General features: G+C 45.3%; 1 protein-coding gene across 1 annotated transcript in view; it reads left to right on the forward strand.

The window, feature by feature from the left end:
• Positions 1–442: 442 nt before the first annotated feature.
• Positions 443–19,412, forward strand: part of GAB3 (GRB2 associated binding protein 3) — a 453,955-nt gene continuing 434,985 nt past the window's right edge. Inside the window, exon 1 of the mRNA XM_085608146.1 lies at positions 443–621. Coding sequence (XP_085464272.1) covers positions 550–621 — 72 coding nt within the window. The 5' untranslated portion in view covers positions 443–549. The remainder of the gene's footprint in view (positions 622–19,412) is intronic.

Below are 19,412 nucleotides of genomic sequence, written 5' to 3' on the forward strand. Positions count from 1 at the left end.
TGCTCCTAATGGAGACCTAATAGGCCGTGTGCAGTTCGACTTATAGCGATGCAGGTGTGTGTTTTTTTTGTATTTGCTTACCTTGCCTTACAAAATTGTCTTAACTGTACCGTGTTTTGGTGTGAAGTAAACTTGCTACTATTTAACCCCAGCAGTTGTGTCCCGTGAGTTTGACGAAGAAGCAGGAACAGGTAGAAATGGAAAATCCTGTACCTGATGAAGGACTGAGCGTACCAGGAGCGCAAGCAGGACAAAGTGTTTTGGAGCCCCGGAACCCACATGGCAGCGCTGAGGTAATTCTGCACGTGCTGCGCTTTGTTTACAAGCGGTCCCGGGCGCGTCACGTGCCACTCGCGTTGTGGGCCGGGTGGGAGGGGGAGCTCGGCGTGTCAGCCATCAATGTCAGCAAGGACTTCCTCCCGGCGGCACAGCGGCAGCGCTCGCGCACAGCTGGAGGAAGCCGATTGCTGCTGGGTTTCAAAAAATTAAGCCAGGACCGACTCTCTCGCACACTGGATCTGCCGCCCCTCGTTCTCGTTAGGGGGGAAAATGAGCGCCGGGGACGTGGTCTGCACGGGCTGGCTCATCAAATCCCCCCCGGAGAAGAAGCTGAAGAGATACGTGAGTACCGTACTGCTTTGCTCCTTTCGGGTTCCGCGTGCAGTTATGACAGTGCAGCAAGGATGAAGGGCTGCGTAGCATTTGGGAGGGTGGCGGAGGCTGCCTTTACCGGCGATTTGTGAAGTAATTCGCAGTGACTATTTTTCTACCTCCTTACTACTTTCATCAGCGCCTTTTCCTTCGAGTTTAAGCGCTCAGAAGCTGGCTTGTTAGCGCTGCAGGAACGGAAATGCGTGTAAATAAATGCTTAACTGCCGAGTTTGTTCAGTCGTGCTCATAGACGAGAGCTGCAGGAAGTCCACCTGTTGTTTTACAGTCATGTTTATGCTGCCTTGGGACTGGTCAGCCTGTCTCATTTGTTTATTTAGGTGTCAGAAATACATTTTCTTTTCAGTCAATGAATTTTCCTATTTGTGAAGTTTCCCCCCCTCAAATTTCAGTGTAACAAGTCTTTTGAATCGCCGCGCCCCCCGTCGTATTCAGTTGGACAACGGTGAATTGTCAGTTCTAATGCAAATTGTCAGTTAGCGAGCTTCCACTCAAATTCCCACGTTTTGCCATTTCTAGTTGTTTTGCTTTCACGTTGTGGTGTTTTCAGTAACTAAGTGAACGTTGGCAAGGCGTTCGTGGGCGCGTCTATGGCTCTGTGTAGGTAGTGCTTAGCAGCGATTATTTCTAGGAGCTTTCTGTTTTTGCATGAGAAACACAATGCTACCTAGCCCTCAGTTTTGCGTTTTATGGCACCGTAAATAGCAGCTGTTCTTCCTATTTTTAGTAGTGCTCAGTGTATCGATCCGGCGAGGAAGAAGGGCTGAGTGAGCACTTCTGGGGCTCAGACCTGTGTGACCCGCAGCAGTGAGCACTTTACTCACAGAGCTGTAATACAGGATTAGAGGCGCACAGCCCAGTCTGCCCAGCTTCACAACGCGGGGTCGAGCGAGTTGAGTTTAGATTACAGATCTTCGGTTTCCTTTGGCGCAAGAAGGCTTGAAGAGGTATTATGTGAACATCCTCTTAAAAGTGCAAATTGTTCACTGGCAAAATAGAGGACGCTAGACCAACAAGTGTAAAATAGCGCATCCTCAGTGAGAAGTGCTCCCAAAAGCCTCTCGTTTTTTTTATTTTACCACAAAGAGAGTTATTCAGTCTGGCAGCAAAGACAATGCGCTTGTTGTGTTCGATAACGTGCCAGAGAAGGGCCTCCTACCAGACCAGCAGAGAAGGCACTCCGCCCAAGAATGAGCACACTGTATCTGCCTAGCGCCTTGTGCAGTTCAGAACCCCTCTTAGCAGCTATATTCGGTCACTTGCAGGTTCATGTCATTGGTGATGCCATGCTTCCATTTAAAAACAAGCATTGGCATAGCCAATAGGTCTCGCCTTTGGGACCTTATAAGTGTTTAGACATGCAACAGTTGCGTAACTAAAAACGTATAAGGTCCCAAAATCGAGACCTATTGGCTATGCCAAGCGGGCTTGATGCCGCGAAAGTTAAAGTGATCGCTATTGCGATCAACATCAAAGCGGCCTTGCGGCCGCGAAAGTGAAAGTAATTGCGGTAAAACGCAGCGCGCGCGCCCGCGCACATGCACTGTAGCTCTAGACTGGCCTGGTAGCACTTTTTGGAGCCCTCTCAATAAGTCTCGCCAGACCAGCGCATGCGCTGGGTCAGGCGAGACCTAACAACGGTTTCTGGCAGTTATAATAGTGGGCTGTACTTCACTTGAGCAGTCATGACAGCCTCGTATAAAATAGTTCAGTTATGTACATGGTTGCTCTGAGGGGTGTTTGTGTGTCTCTCCGCAGTGCACGTCACAGGATGTATTTCTGGCAAGGCCGACTTAGCCCTTCATTCTTATGAGGCCAATCAGTTACGCAAAATTGAGACCCACTGGGTGACTGTCGCACTTGTTACCTGCATAACTACAGAATATTAACTTTAGAATGGGAACTACTTTGCAAAAACACATTATTAAACAATTTTGTGGAAGGAAAGCCCAGGACTGGTGGTGACGTGGCCCGCAGGGGTATACCTACCATTGGTACAGCAGGTGCACTGACACCGGTACACAGAGCCCAGCGGCACCCTTTGAACCCTGAAAATTGCTGTATTTTACTATACCAACAGCAGTCAACGAGGTGATTTTGCTTGCTTGCCCCAGGTCCTATGGCACCCTTGCTATACTACTGGAAATATGATATAGCTGGCACCACCTCAAGCGGGTCCCCTTTAGCCAGTCCTGGGTTTTTAATTAACTCTTTTTGTGTTGTGCTTTCATTTTCTGCTTTATAAGTGTCGCTATACAACTCCCAGCATCATAAGTGGCCACTGCAAGTGTCTGTGGGGTTCGCTGACAACGTGTTGTATCGCAATGTTTATAATAGTGCTTACTACTCCTGTGTGGGGTGCTGAAGCGCTTACCTACATGAGTAGCAGGCTATACCACGAGGGTGTGTGGCTGGAAGGATGTTTTTGTTTTGAACCTTTGTGGGACGTGTTTCCATGTCATTCATGATGACCACTGAGGTGTGGGTATTGTGTTATGGGACACAGCGCGTAGCAATGTTTCGGATGATGGGTGAAGTGTGAGAAAGTAAGAAAATGTTTACTGTCCAAGAGGTCACAGCTCAGTAGACAGGAGTTGGGGTGTCTGTGCAAAGGCAGAACGTGCTCTTGTTTGCACTGCAGCGTACTCATTGCTTCTGTCTGTCGGGCAGGCGTGAAATGCAACCCCAGTCTCATTCCTCTGAAGCCTGCCTCTCTGTGCAGCTGATTCTGTGGTGCAGTCCAAGCAAAGCCTTCGGTGCACGTGTGACTTTAGTTACGCGCCATTTTAATAAGAATTGTGCTTCCACTGTCTACGCTCTTGGGTTACGCCTCCAGAATATAAGGTGTCGTTGGCTAAAAAAGCCAGGCCTGGCAGGAGACCCTGTGAAATTGAGGCACACGGCAGCTCCCCGTGGAGTTTAGATTGCACATTTATGGTAAATGCTATTCAGGCGTAGGGGTTATTGTTCGCTCTTCTGGAACTGTCGACGTCACGCACTTTCTGTCTGCTTTTCCCCAGAGGGCTGCATTAGGATGTTGCCATATGTTACTCACGCACAGCTCAGCAGCAGCCCTGCACACGCTGCCTCATTTATCTTCGTCCATGCTGTTGTTGTTCGCATTTGTGGTTGCTGATGCTGGCTTTTTGTGCCCTCCTTTGCCAGTAAATATGAGGAAGCGACTCCTTGCAGACAGTGTTCGACGCTGGTGCGTAACAAACGGATGACGGCGCAGGCCGCTGGACCAGCATTGACGGTTTAACTGACAACATTGTGCAGGCGCCAAGTTCCTCCTTCTGCCGGGACGCCAGCGTGCCCTCCACGTGAGAGGACGAGTCCCTCCTGTGAGGGATAGGCTGCCCCCATCACACAGGCCATGTGCCCTGGCAGGGGCGTAGCCATTGTGTCATGGGTCCGTCCTAGTGCAAGGAAAGAAATGGGCCCCCCAGCTGCTGTTTGAATGGTAAAATACATAAATCATCAGGGTAGAGTGGGGCCCACAGGCCTCTGGGCCCTGGTGCCACTGCATCTGCTGCGCCAATCGATACCTCGCCCTTGTGAGCAGGAAAGCACGTGGCACGGCCCAAAAAGTTAATTCAGAGAAGCCGGCATCTGTTTTGCCAGAACCCTTCACTTTTTCCCCCAATGAAAGTTGTCAGGTGTAACAATTGTCATCCATTAGCATCCCTGCAGAAAATGTAAGTTGATCAGTTATACATTCCTCCAACTGGATCAGGTTACGCATTTGGGGTTTTGGCCATTGGAGAAATGTATTCAGATAAACGACAATGGAAATTCTACTATTAGACACCAACAACCATCAGGGGACGCCACTGACCAGGTGCAAGATGTAACTGAAATAAACAAAAATTTTCCCTGCACCAGTTAGGGCCAGGGGTGTAGCTAAAATTGGTGCAGCTGGTGCAGTGACCGGGGCCCTGATCCCCGAGGGGCCCATTGAACCCTCTCACAGCAGTATTTTACTACTCCCGGAGCAGTCAGAGGGGCCATTTTCTTGCTTTCCATGTCATAGTTGCTAAGTGTCTAGTTAGGACCCATTACAAGTGACTGGTACTCAACTTTAGGTCCGATGGCCCATATTTCTGGGCATTTATCCACATGCTAAAAGCAGTTGGAACATGCTCCCAGAAAAGGACTGTGGGATAGGAAAAAACTTGTGGATACAGGTGCAGCATTACCACATCTAGTGTGTTACTTTACTTCTAGGCCAGGCATTTGTAATGGTCTGGTAGTGGTGAGGGTAGTACTGCACGGTGATTGAAATACACTGCTTCGCATTACTACACTGTATGTACTTGGCCACTTAAAATGAGGCCCAAAGTGGACTGCCAGAACCCTGCAAGTGGATCCAGTAGAAACCTATTGTAGCTGGAATTTCCATCAAGGCTGCTTTCATACTTCGTTTTGACTATTGGAAATGCACTTTTTTCCCAAAAATATAGTTCACCGGACTGATGTTATACCTAGGGATTGTTTTATATCATTTACAAGCATGATATAATTCATGTGAATTACAGGTACCAACCAGTGGGAAGCCTAGACAGCTTTTTAATGTAAACCAATAATAAATAAAGAATGATGTCTTCAGGTTTTTGTGAAATTTGGTTATTTTAATATTTTTATTTGACTTTTTAGCTATAACACCGAACTAGCGTTAGGAAGAAGCTACTTTTACAGCTTTGTCTGCCCTTGCTGATTCCCTCCCATGTGTGTTCCTCTTTTATGCTAACACTCCATATTTTGGCACATTAAAACCAGAGCTGTTGGCTTTGTCAATGCTTGTTTAGATTGGGAAGTACATTTAAGTGCCATCTGATGCATTTGGAGGTTCACTCAATATTGCTGTGGGAATTGAGCCAGCAGTTGCTCATGTATGTTGAAAAGGAGGCAGACTTTGGAACACTGCAGAATATCTTGTGAGAGTAGAATTCTACTGACCCTATAAGAACCGGCCTCGGATGGTGGCAGAGGAAGGATTACCTCTATATTAGTGCGTGTCTAGAGATTTTAGCATACTTCTGGAACCCACTGGAACTCGTGCTTTCTTGCCTTCCCTTGATGGCTCAAATGGCACTTTCATGGATGCGTACTTTATTTTTCGGCCTTTTATAGAAGTGCACGCCATTTGCAAGGCAGGTAAGTGACATGCACGTGCTTGTGTGATTGCGCCTCACTGATAGATCAAGTACTGGACTCCTGTAATCTCGGGTTGTACCAAAATGCAGCCGTCCAGAGAAGAGCAACAGGAGACCTTCTAGTTGATGAACTGCACCAGCCTGTGCAATTGTTAGGGAGCATCTCGATGGTTCTGTCTGTAGGTAACTTGCTAGCAAAATGACTTCGATTTGGTAAGCCATGCGCAACATGAACATAAATAAATGGAATTGTGGGGAACAGTTTACACCTTATTTCACCATTGTTCCGTCAGTGAAGACATTTGTGTAGAAAAACCAAACAACCCATTATGTTAAATTTCACTGACCTTATAGTCTCATTGCGGAAATACAATCCTCATGCGACTAGTTGCACGGGCATTGGCCTCTGGCCAGCTCTGCACAGACCACCCCACCCCTTGTTTCCCTTTCTCGCATATCCTCGCAGCAGCTTCCTGTAGATGCCTTGCTGTCACTGTTCACTTTATTTAGTTCCTTTGTGTGTGTGTGATAGATTTAAGGGGCCAGAGTGTCCCATGCAGTCAATGTTATGGTCCCTAAACATGTGATCAGGCCTGTTAAAAGATATCCCTCTGCAACAAGGGTCTCACCCCCATGCAGTGTCCACCCGCAGCACAGGCATCTGTTGTGTTCTTCAAATCGCAGAGAGTGTCCTATTGAATGCAGACCAGCTGACATCAATTATTCAAGCAGCAAGCACTGGTCTAGTAGCAGGGGCATAAGATGATACACAAAGAGCTCATAGAATAATTACATTGACAAAATAGTGGATAGTCAGTGTGGTTGTTGACATGGCATCCTGCGCCTTGTCCTCATATGGCTTTATTATTGATGGTTATTGCTTTGGTAGTGTATTGTGCGGATTTGCATTACTGACTAAGCTGTCTACAACCCTCCAATATGTCAGTAACTGGGGACCTGTGTATCATTGCACTTCGCCAGAGTGACTGAATGGGTAAAAACCATTGATACATCAGGCACTTGGTCCTTTATATCGTTTGTGCAACTAAAGATTCTGCTATTGCATATAGCAATGGATATCAGCGCGTAATATCCCTCAGCTCACTGAGCTTTATTGACCTCGAAGAAATCAAAGGATGAATCCATTCTGCCAGAAATCAAACCATGATCTTTGCAGAGGACCATCCTAGCCATCTCAGCTTCCTTGTGCAGTGGCGCTTCTACACTGAGATGTGCCTCTCTTACTTATGCCTGAGGATCTGTATTGATGATGATGCTCGATCTGCACCCACGTGGTGAACATAGTTCTGTACGCGTGCCGGCAGACTAATGCAAGTCCACAGCTCTCCCATTACAAATGAATGGCTCTGGCGGTAGGACTTTCTTCAACAATAACATTTAGTATTCCAGTGGGCCATCTTTTATCTTCACCATCAATGCTAATTCCTCTGGGCAGTAAGTGACATGGTTGTCCAGTGCAAGGAGCGTATCATGAATTCAACCCAAATGCACTCCATAGTACCTTCTAACGTAGCCCTTAAACACGGACATGCGGATCATTGCAGTTAAGCCAAGCCACCATAGCATCCTTTATGCTGGGGCAGAGGCTATTACCAAAAACAGGCAGTGATGGGTGTGCCATTAATGATTTGAAAAATCTCTGAAAGTCTCGTTTCTCTGCATTAGATTTTAGGTGAAGTGGAAGAGGGTACCGGGGTTAGAGCCTTTGATGTATGGTGTTCAGCCTCTAAATCCTTTGTATCTGGGCTTGATAATGGATTTGACATTGAGGATACAACCTTATGGGCTAAGCCAGTGTACAGTACACAAAGTTGTCGGAGAGGCAGCTTGGATTGCTGCTGGTTATGTTCTACGCAGTGAGCCTTGTAGTGTGGTCTTTCTTGATTCAGCAGCCAGTGCAGGGCTCTACATGCACGCGTAATATGGTCATAGCGTTACTCACAACAGCTGGGTCTAGACTCTCTGGAGTTAGAAGAATGTCTTAGTTGGAAGCCGCCTGCTGAGCGCTAGGGCCTGAAGCTATTCAGCAGCTGTGTCCTCTCTTCCTCACGTGATTCATTGTGGATACAGAAAGTCCGACCACTGTGTTGATATGACATAAGCGCCGTAACCTTCTCGCGTTAAAACTAAAAGTCATTTATTTCGGTGAGCTCAGAGTCAGAAGTGTAAAGACAAGTGAATAGTAAGAAGAATTCAACTGGAAAGAATACATTGAATGTGTAGCCTAGACAATACTAAATTAAAAAAAGGCAACCCCTTCTGATTTCACTCATTAAAAGTCTTGCATCATCAATTTTCCATAAACGTGCTGAAGGCTCAGTATCAACTCAGATAACTTTCAGCATGTATTTATTTGCAACATATCTCATAATACATCCATTTCTTATTCACAGTGTGATCATTTTATCTTTAACAACAAATGCATGACTAGACATATGTCTCTGAATAATATCAAAAAGTCTCTAAAAACATTTAATACTCATACCAACCTTCATTCATTACTCACTAATTACACAGCTAAGAAACCAGACATTTGTTATGAATTCATACAACTCAGGCTTGAGTCAGGCCTTACTACTACATAATATCATTACAGATGGTCTGTGTTAAACGTTGTATGTTTATCTGTTTATACAACCAATTCGATAATGTATCCGGAATCGTGTATAACATTTCAATTGATAACATTTCCACTTCATAATTCATTATTGGTTGGTGTTATTTTCTGATTTTGGCATTACCACTTATCTTCAATGTGCGCTTCGGCGTTAGGCCATCCTCAGGAGTGCCACAAGCAGTGACCCCATAGAACATTGCAAGCCAGAATGAGTACCTTAGAGTCATGTTCCTCAAAGATAGAAACTCTTAACAGAGAAAACGTGGCTGTAGAATTTCTATCCCTTCGTCAACGCAATAAACTTGTCAACATCGGATCAGGTGTGGATTCTATTGCGTCCAAAGCCTGGTTGGGACAGCAGTCCTTATCCCCTTTGTATCCTTGGCCCAGCATTAACCTGAAGAGCGTCTCCTCTTTTTTTTTTCCTTTTTCCTCTTTTCTCATTGGCCTGTTCTGTGCCTTCGACGGCAGACATTGCCTTGAGCAGACTGAGACCAACATTCCGCTTGTTGCGCACAATGGGCCCATCAGAAAAGCCATCCACGTTTTCTCTGTTAGAGTTTCTACCTTTGAGGAAGATGACCCCAAGCTTGTAATTCCGGCTTGGAATGTTCTATGGGGTCACTGCTTGCGGTACTCTTGAGGAAGGCATTATGCCGAGGTTGAGGATAACTGGTCAAGCCTCAAGCAGAATATAACAACAACCAATGAAGAATTGTTAAAGTGCACACGTTATGAATTGAGATCTTATACAGCATTCCTGATACATTATCGAATTGATTGTATTAACAGAATCATAAAACGCTGAACACAGAACATCTGTAATGATATTATGCAGTAGTAAGACCTGAATCAAGCCTGAGTAGTATGAGTTCATAACACATTTCTGGTTTCTTAGATGTATAATTAGTGAGTAATGAATGAAAGAGTGAGGTTAATGTGCGAGTATGAGAGGAATGGTTTGTATGAGTATTGAATGTTTTAAGAGACTTTTTGATATTATTCAGAGACATATGCCTAGTTATGCATTTCTTGTTAAAGATAAAATGATCACATTATGAATATTAAATGGATGTATTATGAGATATGATGAAAAAAAATACATGTTGAAAGTTATCTGAGCTAATATTGAGCCTTCAGCATGTTTATGAAAAATTGATGATGCAAGACGATTAATAAATAAGGTCAGACCGGCGTTCCCATTTTTGTTATTTAGCATATGTTCCCTGCATCATTGACCATCTCATTTTTAGGGGGGTCCCTTTTTGTTTGCAATAATTTGTATCCTAGACAATAACGCATATCTTCCTAATGGAAGGGGAAATACAATTATTGGTAGCAGAAATTAACCTATGATGAAGGGAAGAGGTTTGGAACATAGCCACTGAAAAGCGAGGGTTTGCTGATTCAATCCTCATGACTAATTTGTTTTGAAGTGTGCATAATGCACATTACCATAATCACCCGCTTCCTAGGCATCTGTACCTGCAAATTAGACCTTGACAAGTCGGGATGTTTGTATAAATAGGCAGATGCTGTTGAGTGAGACGTGCAAAGAAAAAAGGAATGTTCTCACTGATCCTGGCAAGCCATCGGGAAAGTTCTTGCTACACACAAAGGAACAGTGGGAAGTTCTCCAACTCCAATGATTGAGGATCATGGCTTCCACTGATACAGCCGGGGCATAATCTTTGTTGGAACCATGGAAAGTTCTTCAGCTCCTATGATTGAGGGGATTTGCGTTCTGGCACTCTAGCTGAGGTATAATGTTTGTTAGCAAAGTGGAAAGTTCTCAAACCCCTACGATTGGGGGGTTCGACTTCTGGTGCTACAGCTGGAGTATCATCGTTTTTTAGGACCGTGGAAAGTTCTCCCCCTCTTACAACTGAGCAGTGGTAGAATCTTTGCTAGCAGAGTGGAAGGTTCTTTGCAGCCAGTAAGTGAGGTGCTGACAGTAGCATGCATCTTTGATGACACGGTCTGTATGAAGGCCACCATATTTGTAGGCGAGGTTTTCTATATGATGATGCTTTGCCCCAAAATTGGAGTTTAGGCCTCCCTCTAAGTACTGTGAGAATGCTGGCTAGCCTTTTGTCTCTGATCATGAGCTGCCTTGTACAAGTCCCTTCGGTAAGCCTGTTCAAATTCAGTAAACAGGTTTGTTTATGGCTTTTCTAAGGTTATACGAGGTGAGCAATGGGGCAGAATCCAGGGGAAAAAAATAAACATTAACTGGAGTTCCCCTATTGTTGTGCTGCTTTGAAACGAGATGTATCATTGTGCCTTCCGTCTCCAAGGAAATAATGCACTCATGGGTAACCAAAATAGCTAAAATATTCATAATGATTGACAAGACTAAATCCGTGCCAGTACTCAGTGGGTAAAAGCATTGTGGTTGAGCTCTGGTACCATAGAGTGCCTGTAATTTCCAGAAAACGCTGGAACTCTCTGGCACGCCTACTAGAAAGTGTGGTAGGGGGAATATTTTTCTTATGTCTAAAAGAAGTACAGGTCAAATAAATATTTTAAGAAATGCATTTATTAAATATATTTTTTAAATAACTTTTCCTAAACATGCACCGGATTCAGGGCTAACCAGCTATGCACAGCACGAGGCTTACTTGAACTTGTTTGGAATTGAATCTCTGTTGATCATTGACTGATGCATGGTCTGCGGTCTTCACCATTCAACGTGGGGGACCAGAATAAAAGTTGTTATTGTTTTGTCATGTGATGGCCATGATTAATTGTTGTTCTTACCTGTGTCAGCCTTGTCTTATTTTTCTGTCCATAAACGGGGGGTAAATATACCCTTTGTGCACATCCATGGCAGGCACCACTGTGTACATAGTAAGGAGGAAATAAGTGGCGTGCTGTCGTTTACTGATGAATAAAAACAGAAGCGTTGGATGAACGCAGCAGGGCCGTTATTCTGAGTTAAAACAATGTATCATGAGGAATCAATTACTCAAGACTGAATATCCATTTGACATCATTTGTTTTAAGACAGTGATTAACCCCACACGTGTGTTTGTTGGAGCTGTTGCCTCCCCCTTGTCACATGTATTGGGGTTTTTGTTCCCCCTGTTTGTTGTATTGGGACCTTTGGTCTGCCCACACTGTTAGCAAGGAGATACAAGAAGGGCCGTGACTAGGTATAGAAATGCGTTGTGATGCATTTAATTAACTAAGTATTTTTTCTCTATCTTGGCTTGTTCATTGAATGATAAGGCTTAGATTTTGGGAGATCTGATCAGTTAGCCCTAGTTCTGGCTGTTGGTGGGTGTGTTGCTGTTGCCTACAACAAATGTATCACCCTCTCTGAAGTCTCCATTGGTGATAAATAATATCTCTCAACAGAATAGTTTTAGGGCCGGCAGATACTACAGGTCCCTTGTTCTTTATACAGCCCTCTAACTGGTCCTCCCTTTGACATCAAAGTTCATATGCAGGAAGAAGGAAGTTGTCATTCAGCAAATGGTACCCCAGATATGAACTGGTCCACTGGACTATGATCTGACTGATAATCAGTAACTAGTAAAAAGCAACGAAGAACTCCAAAGAACAACCCCCTCTGCTTTATCGAGACAGTCGCTCTGCACTAGCTGCGCTCGGATGCCTACGGGTAGCATGCGCGGTATAAGTGCTTATTGACTAGAACAAAGTAGGCGCTACGACTTCCTATGATATGCAGCAGGGGGGAACCGTTCATGAGGTGACAATGTTGGATAAGAGGTCGGCACATTGGTCAGTGCTGCTGCATTCACCTGATGGCAGTAGCAAGTATGCATCATCATTTGGGCTGATGCTTAAGCGTGGCCTTGGTATTGTTTTGTAGTATTTATCCTGGGTTGCATAGAAACTCACTATAGCTCTGTATTGACGAGGTGGAGTGTTGAGTATCTAAAGCCATCTTTAGTTTAGAGGTGTCTAAATGACTTGGCATGATTTATTGTTGGGTGGTGGGGATGACCCAATTTCAGCTATTGCCTGTAAGATTTCAGGACAGAAACGTGCACTGTAAAAGTTTAGCCAGATATTTTGAAACCCGTTTTCCCCCTCAGAACCGGGTGTTTTTTTAATTTTATAACTTGAATTCCTTCTGTAGCTAAGTTTTTGTGTTTAGCCCTAATGTACTGGAAATTCCAGCGTGTTTCCTATGTGACAAATGAGTGTCAGGGTGGAAAGAGGGTGTTTTCCGTTTTGTCCACATAGTATGGAAGGAGTCACATGGTTTCCTGGGCTCCATGTGTTTGAGACGTATTCATGATGAGTGAGTTCCCCATTTTGCATTGTGTGAGAGAATGATAAGTTTCAGTGTGCCTTCCAGGTGTGGGTACTTGATGGCAGACCAGGGAGCGTGAGGTAGATAACACCAGTGGGGCATGTGTGTAGGCGGTATCCTGGATTTTATCTGTAACCTCCTACTAAATGAATGCATTGTCTTCTTCTGCAAGAGCCTGGTACCATTGTCATCACAGTAGCTCTTAACTTTGAGACTTCACGTTCTCTTCCACAATGCACATCCATGAATATGGACAGCACATCACAAATGGAACAGAGGCAAGTGGGGGATCTGGTTACATAAGTGCTAGAGAGGGTAAGCTTGCTCCTGTGATTGTCTGTGTTAAAACAGAATCGTGCAAGAACTACCAAGCGTGTTTAGAACAAATATGATGGCTCTGTTTCTTTAAGATTGCCATACACTGATTAGTTGGCAGGCTCTTTAAAGAGCATTGCCTATATGGTGGAACTCATCAGGCATTGCTTCCAATTAAGTGCACAGTTGAGGAGTAGAGAGTCGGTTCCTATGCATACAGCATGCTTGCTGATTTGTGAAATATGCAGCATCTTAGAAACATGTTATCGACCCAGTAATCTATGGCACAAGCTGATTAATGGGCTGTAGCGCGCAGGCTGCTCAGTTATAATCCATTTGCGCTAACGGGAGAACCCTGGGGGAAAGGCCCTCTCAGTGACTAATGTGTACCCACACAAGGGATCGATGGATTCTAATGGAAGAAGGCTGATGAGTGCCTGGACATGCCCAAGAAGGATGCAGAAGGCAGGATACTTGACTAGCTCTGCATGGGGCAGTGAATGTCCTTGATAATTATATGACCCAGTTCCCTTAAAGGTAACCCTGCATTATTGAGTGGTGCAAAATTTGGAGGATAATCACTTACATTGTTGTAAGGAGAAAATGCAAGACCGACTTAGCATTGGTTAATATTCACCCTGTGGCCGTCTGCTATAACACATGTTCCCCGCTCTACCTCGCAGAATGATCTTGCATGCTGAGAATGTTTTAGCATGTTGAAAGCCAGGCTTTAGAGAAAACTACATTTTAATGATGGGGAGACAAACACAATTCTAAGAAAATGCCTTCAAACTAAATTTTGAAAATCAGTTAGTAAATAAAATCTGTCAATGAACTACTTATCCGTAAGCCATAATTGTTGGGTAAAATTGTTATCCTAGGTTAAGTTATAGCACTTTGAGGCAGTAAGGGGAGGTGGTTGCGAATGGAAAGTATAACGAAGAGAAGTGGGTGACAATGGTGAATTCTGAATGTTCTCCTTCTTTTTAGGTCGAGCATGTGCAGCGCATGCGCTGGTCTGCGAGCCATGCTGTATTAAGTTTAACTCTCCGCCCATATTTTTCATTGGCTTGCATCATTGTCCTTTGTAAATGCTGGCTTCTGATTCCTTAATCGCTTGTTAGTCCCTCCTTAGTACTGCCTTGGCTTCATTTGAAACCTCCCATGGCGACTGGCCCTTTTACTTCTGTTGCGACACAGTATGTTTTAATTTGTCTATAAGCACTGTTTTCTTTAATGGGTTTTGCCCTACTGCAGGCACGATGTGCTTTCCTTATATTAAGCGCGCCATCTGCGCTTGTTTGCAATACCACACGTCCCGCATTTACAAGAGTTTGAGCTATTGGCATTGTAAATGCCAATAGCTTAAAAAACTCTTGCAAATGTGAAAACTATGTGTTAGAAATGGGGGTCTCTAGTTGGCAAGGGCTTGCACCTTTGTCCAAATAGGGACCCTCTTCCTAGTCAGGGTAAGGGAGTTACACTCCTAAAATAACCCCTGCTCACCCCCTTGGGAGCTTGGCACCCACAGTCAGGCTTATCTTAGAGGCAGTGTGTAAAACATTTGCACATAACCAACAGTAATACAGTGTAAGCACTACAAACGGACACCACACCAGTTTAGAAAAATATCCAATATTTTTATATATTAGACCAAAACGATAAAAAAATCCACAATACAGTACTTAAAAATCTTCAGTTAGCAAAATAACTTTGCAAAACAGTTCCTTGATGTCGATAGCTCCGTCCTGGGCTATTACGGCATCGTGAGCAAACCAATCCAAATAGTTCTGGCTGACCGCGGCATTGCGGGCAAGCTACGGTGTCAGGAAGACCCGCAAACAGTACCTTTCAGAAATGCAGGGCGTCGATTACCTCTCGTTAAGCTTCCGAAAACACAGCGTCCGAAAGCGTCGGTTCAGGAGGTCGGTGCAGGAGTCGTCGGGGCCCTCGAAGTCACATGCATTGCAGATCGAACTCCTCTTTGTTGAAGTCAGGAGCGCTGGCATCGGCAGGCATCGGGTACTGTGGTGCAAAGTGCAGCGGTGCGGCGTGCAGTACCCTCAGGTCGGGGTGCGTCCAGCGGCTCGGTGGTGGCATCAGATGGCGTCGTCAGTGAGACCATGGCCGCGGTGTGAGATGAAGGCAGTGCTCGTCACGGTGCTGGCAGGTCACGGTGCAAGCAGCGTCGTCGTCGTTGCTGAAGTGCTGTAGTCAGCTGACAAACTGGAGTCGATGGCACTGGCATCGGTATCCCAAGGCTGCGGTGCGGGATGAGGGCGGTGCGTCGTGTAACTTTACGAGCGGTGCCTTCGAACCATGGTGCAAGCAGCGGCGTCGATTCCGGCGTGGAGCATCATCGTCGGGGATACCAAGGCGTCGCCGTGATGCGAGGCGGTGCAGAGTGCAGTGCCCACAGGTCACGGTGCGAGCAGCGGCTCGGTGGCGGCAGCAGGCGTCGTCGGTGAGACCAGGGTCGCGTTGCGGCGGTGCCCTCCGCGGTGCCTTCAGGACACGTAGTCGGCAGCAGCGTCGTAGACGGCGTCAAGCTGGAAGTCTTTGCTGATCCTGAGACTTCTTGAAAAGGGGGCAAGCTCTACCTCAAGCCCTTGGAGAAACTCACAAAAGTAGATTGCAGAAAGTTCAGTCCAGTCCTTTCACTTCCTAAGACAGAAGCAGCCACTGCAGGCCAACACAGCAAAGCACACGGCAAAGTGGTAGTTCCTCCTCACAGCTTTTCCAGCTCTTCTTCTTGGCAGTCTTCTTGATCCAAAATAGTTCTAAAGTTCTGGGGTTTGGACCTCAATATTTATACCACCAAATCCTTTGTTCTCTGAAGGCAGAGAGTTCTGTACCTAATCGAAACCGGTTCTGGGTGCATTCTGGTGTACACCTTCTTCCTTTGTTAGTGTGGGCCAGGGTCATCAGACACACCACAGGAGGTGGAGCCAGCATTGTGGAAGGCAGGCACAGCCCTATTCAGGCCCAGGTGCTACTCCTCCCACCACTCTACATGCAGATAGGTCTATTCAGGCCTGTGCTGACTCACCCTGTCTCCTGGAGTCTCCCCAGCCCCTATCACTTAGAAACCAGACAGACAATACACAAGCTAGCAGAGGCAGACTGGATGGTTAGGTAAGAAAATACCTACTTTCTAAAAGTGGTATTTTCAAACACAGAATGTTAAAACCAACTTCACTAAAAGATGTATTTTATCATTCTGAGTTCAGGCATACTAAATTCGAATTTCTACCATGTTCCCTGGGTCAGTTAGGATAATAAGGTGTTATAATCAAACTTCCCATTCTGGCCTATGGGGAACGGTTAGCCTTGCAATAGTGAAAAACGAAGTAGGCTGTAACTCACTATTAGGACATGCCACACACACCAGGGCATGTCCTACCTTTTACCTACAATGCACCCTGCCCACATGTGTACCTTGAGCCTACCTTAGGGGTGACTAACATGTAGGAAAGGGAAGGTTTCGGGACTGGCGTGTGTGTACTTGCCAAGTCGACATGGCAGCCCCAGGCTGCACACAGGCTCTGCAATGGCAGGCCAGAGTTACACTTAACGGGCTGTTTGCCTGGGTGGCACAATCCAGTGCTGTAGCCCACCAACAGCATTTGATTAATGGGCCCTGGCACGCGCAGTGCACTTTACTAGGGACTGACACATAAATCAAATAGGCCAATCATGGAAACACCAATCCATAACACATTTTACACTGAGAGCAGATGCACTTTAGCACTGATCAGCAGTGGTAAACTGCCCAGAGTCCTAAAACCAACACAAACAGATCAGGGAAAAATAGGGGGAAGAAGCAAAAAGTTTAGGGATAACCCTGCAAAAAGGGCCATCTCCATTGAATGTGTGTGACTGAAATGTGCTTGTGGGCCATCATAGATGTTTGAAGGAAACACAGCACCCATAGTGTAGAGGTTGTGGGCCTGTTGATGATAAAGATATGAGTGGAGTAAGCAGCACAAGCATAAAGAGCTTTACAGTTGCCTATGTGGGTGAAGGATATGACATTTGCAGCACTGTACATTTAGACTGTTAAAATGCATTGTGTGCCTTAAGGAACGTGTCATGCTTGTAGTAAGAGAGCATTGTTTATAAGGAAGGGTGGGGTGAGCAGAGAAGCATTACATCAGTACCAGACTATTCCCATTACTCTTAAGGATTGTGTTATGAGTTAAACTGTGGCACTGATTGCTTGTCTGCCTTTATTCCTGTATTAAGGGGTCTTCAGTGCATTCATTAGAGGAAGGCGGTGTGGTATAATGTGCTATGGTGTCATCAGTGCCAGCCGCTGCTCTTGTGATGGCATAACAGAATCCTTTCTAGGAGGTTAAGTAGCTTTGATTTGGACTCCCATTTCATAACACAACGTCTGAAATACAATCAAGTATACTTTCTCGGCCAAAGGAGTCATTTAGAGGTGGGCAGTGACGAGATAGCCATAAAAAAGGGTGATTTCCCGTTTATCCACCTCTGTGTTCTGCTACGGGTAAGGCATTTGTTCTACATGGTGGTGCTATTGCTGCCTGTGCCATCGATAACACTGTGGTGTGTATAGTGTTGTGCGTGTTAGTGTGTTTGAGCGAGCTGACGAAGGTGGAACTTGGAAGCTTGAGTGTGGGATGTGGAATGTTGCATGGTACTACATGCTAAGTGATGTAAGTTGGAAGGTTGACAATGACAGTTGCATTTGGCCTGGATGGTGGTTCGCTGCATTGCTTCTGGATTCTGAAATAAGGAGTAAGAACTTTACAGTGTCCTGTGATCTCGGAAATGCGACGTCAGCAATGGTGAAGAGTGGGAGCTCTCCAGGAGAGTAGTTTTGGATACCGGATGTTCCTGTGATGTTGTGAACGAAAAGTGCAAGTTACAAGATGCACAAGTTACTGCTACCATTGAATGCCATGCCCTTGTGAAAGACTATCCTGTGCTGGTACCTTGAGGGGAGAACTAACCCACATCAGCAGTTAGAGTGGAACACATATGCATTCCAGCTGCAAAGAGGTGGAAGATGATATCACAGGGTAACCAAATATCTCAACATTGCACACCACCATTTTATATGCGGCGCGCAAAGAAGGTATGGAATTGTAGTGCATGTCACAACGTACATGACAACCGTGTGTGCTGCCATTTTGGTAAAGTAGCTTTTCCACAACTGTGATGACAAGACGAACGTGTGTGTCAATACTGAAGTGGTGTTTAGCACACCTTGAGGGTATAACCAAGTCAGTGAAGTGGTGTTACATGCACAACAAGCTTGCATGTCAATACTGAAATGGTAATACGCACACCAAGAGGGTGCAATTGTGTCACTTCACAATGGTGCCACTGTTCCATTAGTTATCTATTACTTGTGAGTGACTATTCATAAGGCTGTGGGCACCTCTGTTGATGTATATTTCTTGTTTCCATGGACATTACATTGTATGTAATTAATATTTCTCTGAATAGCGACACTCATCTTTGTTTGAAACGGCAATGGTGACTGTATTTATTATATTTAGTTTTTCACTTTCGTGCCTACCATGTCAAGCATACAGCTTTCCCCATCCATAGAGGAACCATGAGACCCTCTCATTGAATATGAAATGTGGCAGGATTCATTCCTAACTTAAACACTTTGGCGAGGAATTATTAAACGACCTTCCTGAATACTTCTAGTAAGACTTTGTAGGCAGTTGGGAGACATTTCTGGTAGGCCTGGTGGCCTATTGTGAGAAGGAAGATGGCCCTATGACCAAGGAGGACTAGTTTGGGGCCACCCACCCTCAAATACAGTCTGAAGTGCTGTCAGCTCTTGCTGCTGAGAAGGAGGAGTGCAGTGAGGAGGGTGGGCAAGGTCTGGTAAGTACAGGAGGCTGCTTAGGGGAGTTATAAACTGAGGTTATGTGCCCCTTTGTATAGTCCTAACCCAATGGAAACAACTTTGGATACAGTGTTATAAGGACAACGCCGTGGAGACAATGGGAAAAGGCAGGAAGTCTCCTTTATAGTAAGCATAACCCTAAAATGACCCATGAAGCTTCAGGAAGTAGTACATACAACTGTGAAGGTGAAATAAGGAGAAGAGTTTGTGAGTGTGCCGTATGATTTCCTAGTTAAGGTGGCTAGAGTATAGGCTATTCCATCTCTTTGGAGTGTCCTGTATGCCCGTTGGTGTTAGGGTACTGTGATGGTTGCATCTCGCTCTATTTGAATTCAAGCATCACAAATGTTGGGCTCAAGCGTCACTCACAAGCCAGTCACTACTCTGTCATGTGGTACAAGTTCTGCCTGCATCACTGACAGGGTGTGTGCCATGTAACATGCAAGAGCCCTTGTG

Source organism: Triturus cristatus, chromosome 5_2, assembly GCF_964204655.1.
Source record: "Triturus cristatus chromosome 5_2, aTriCri1.1, whole genome shotgun sequence".
NCBI classification, from domain to species: Eukaryota; Metazoa; Chordata; class Amphibia; order Caudata; family Salamandridae; genus Triturus; species Triturus cristatus.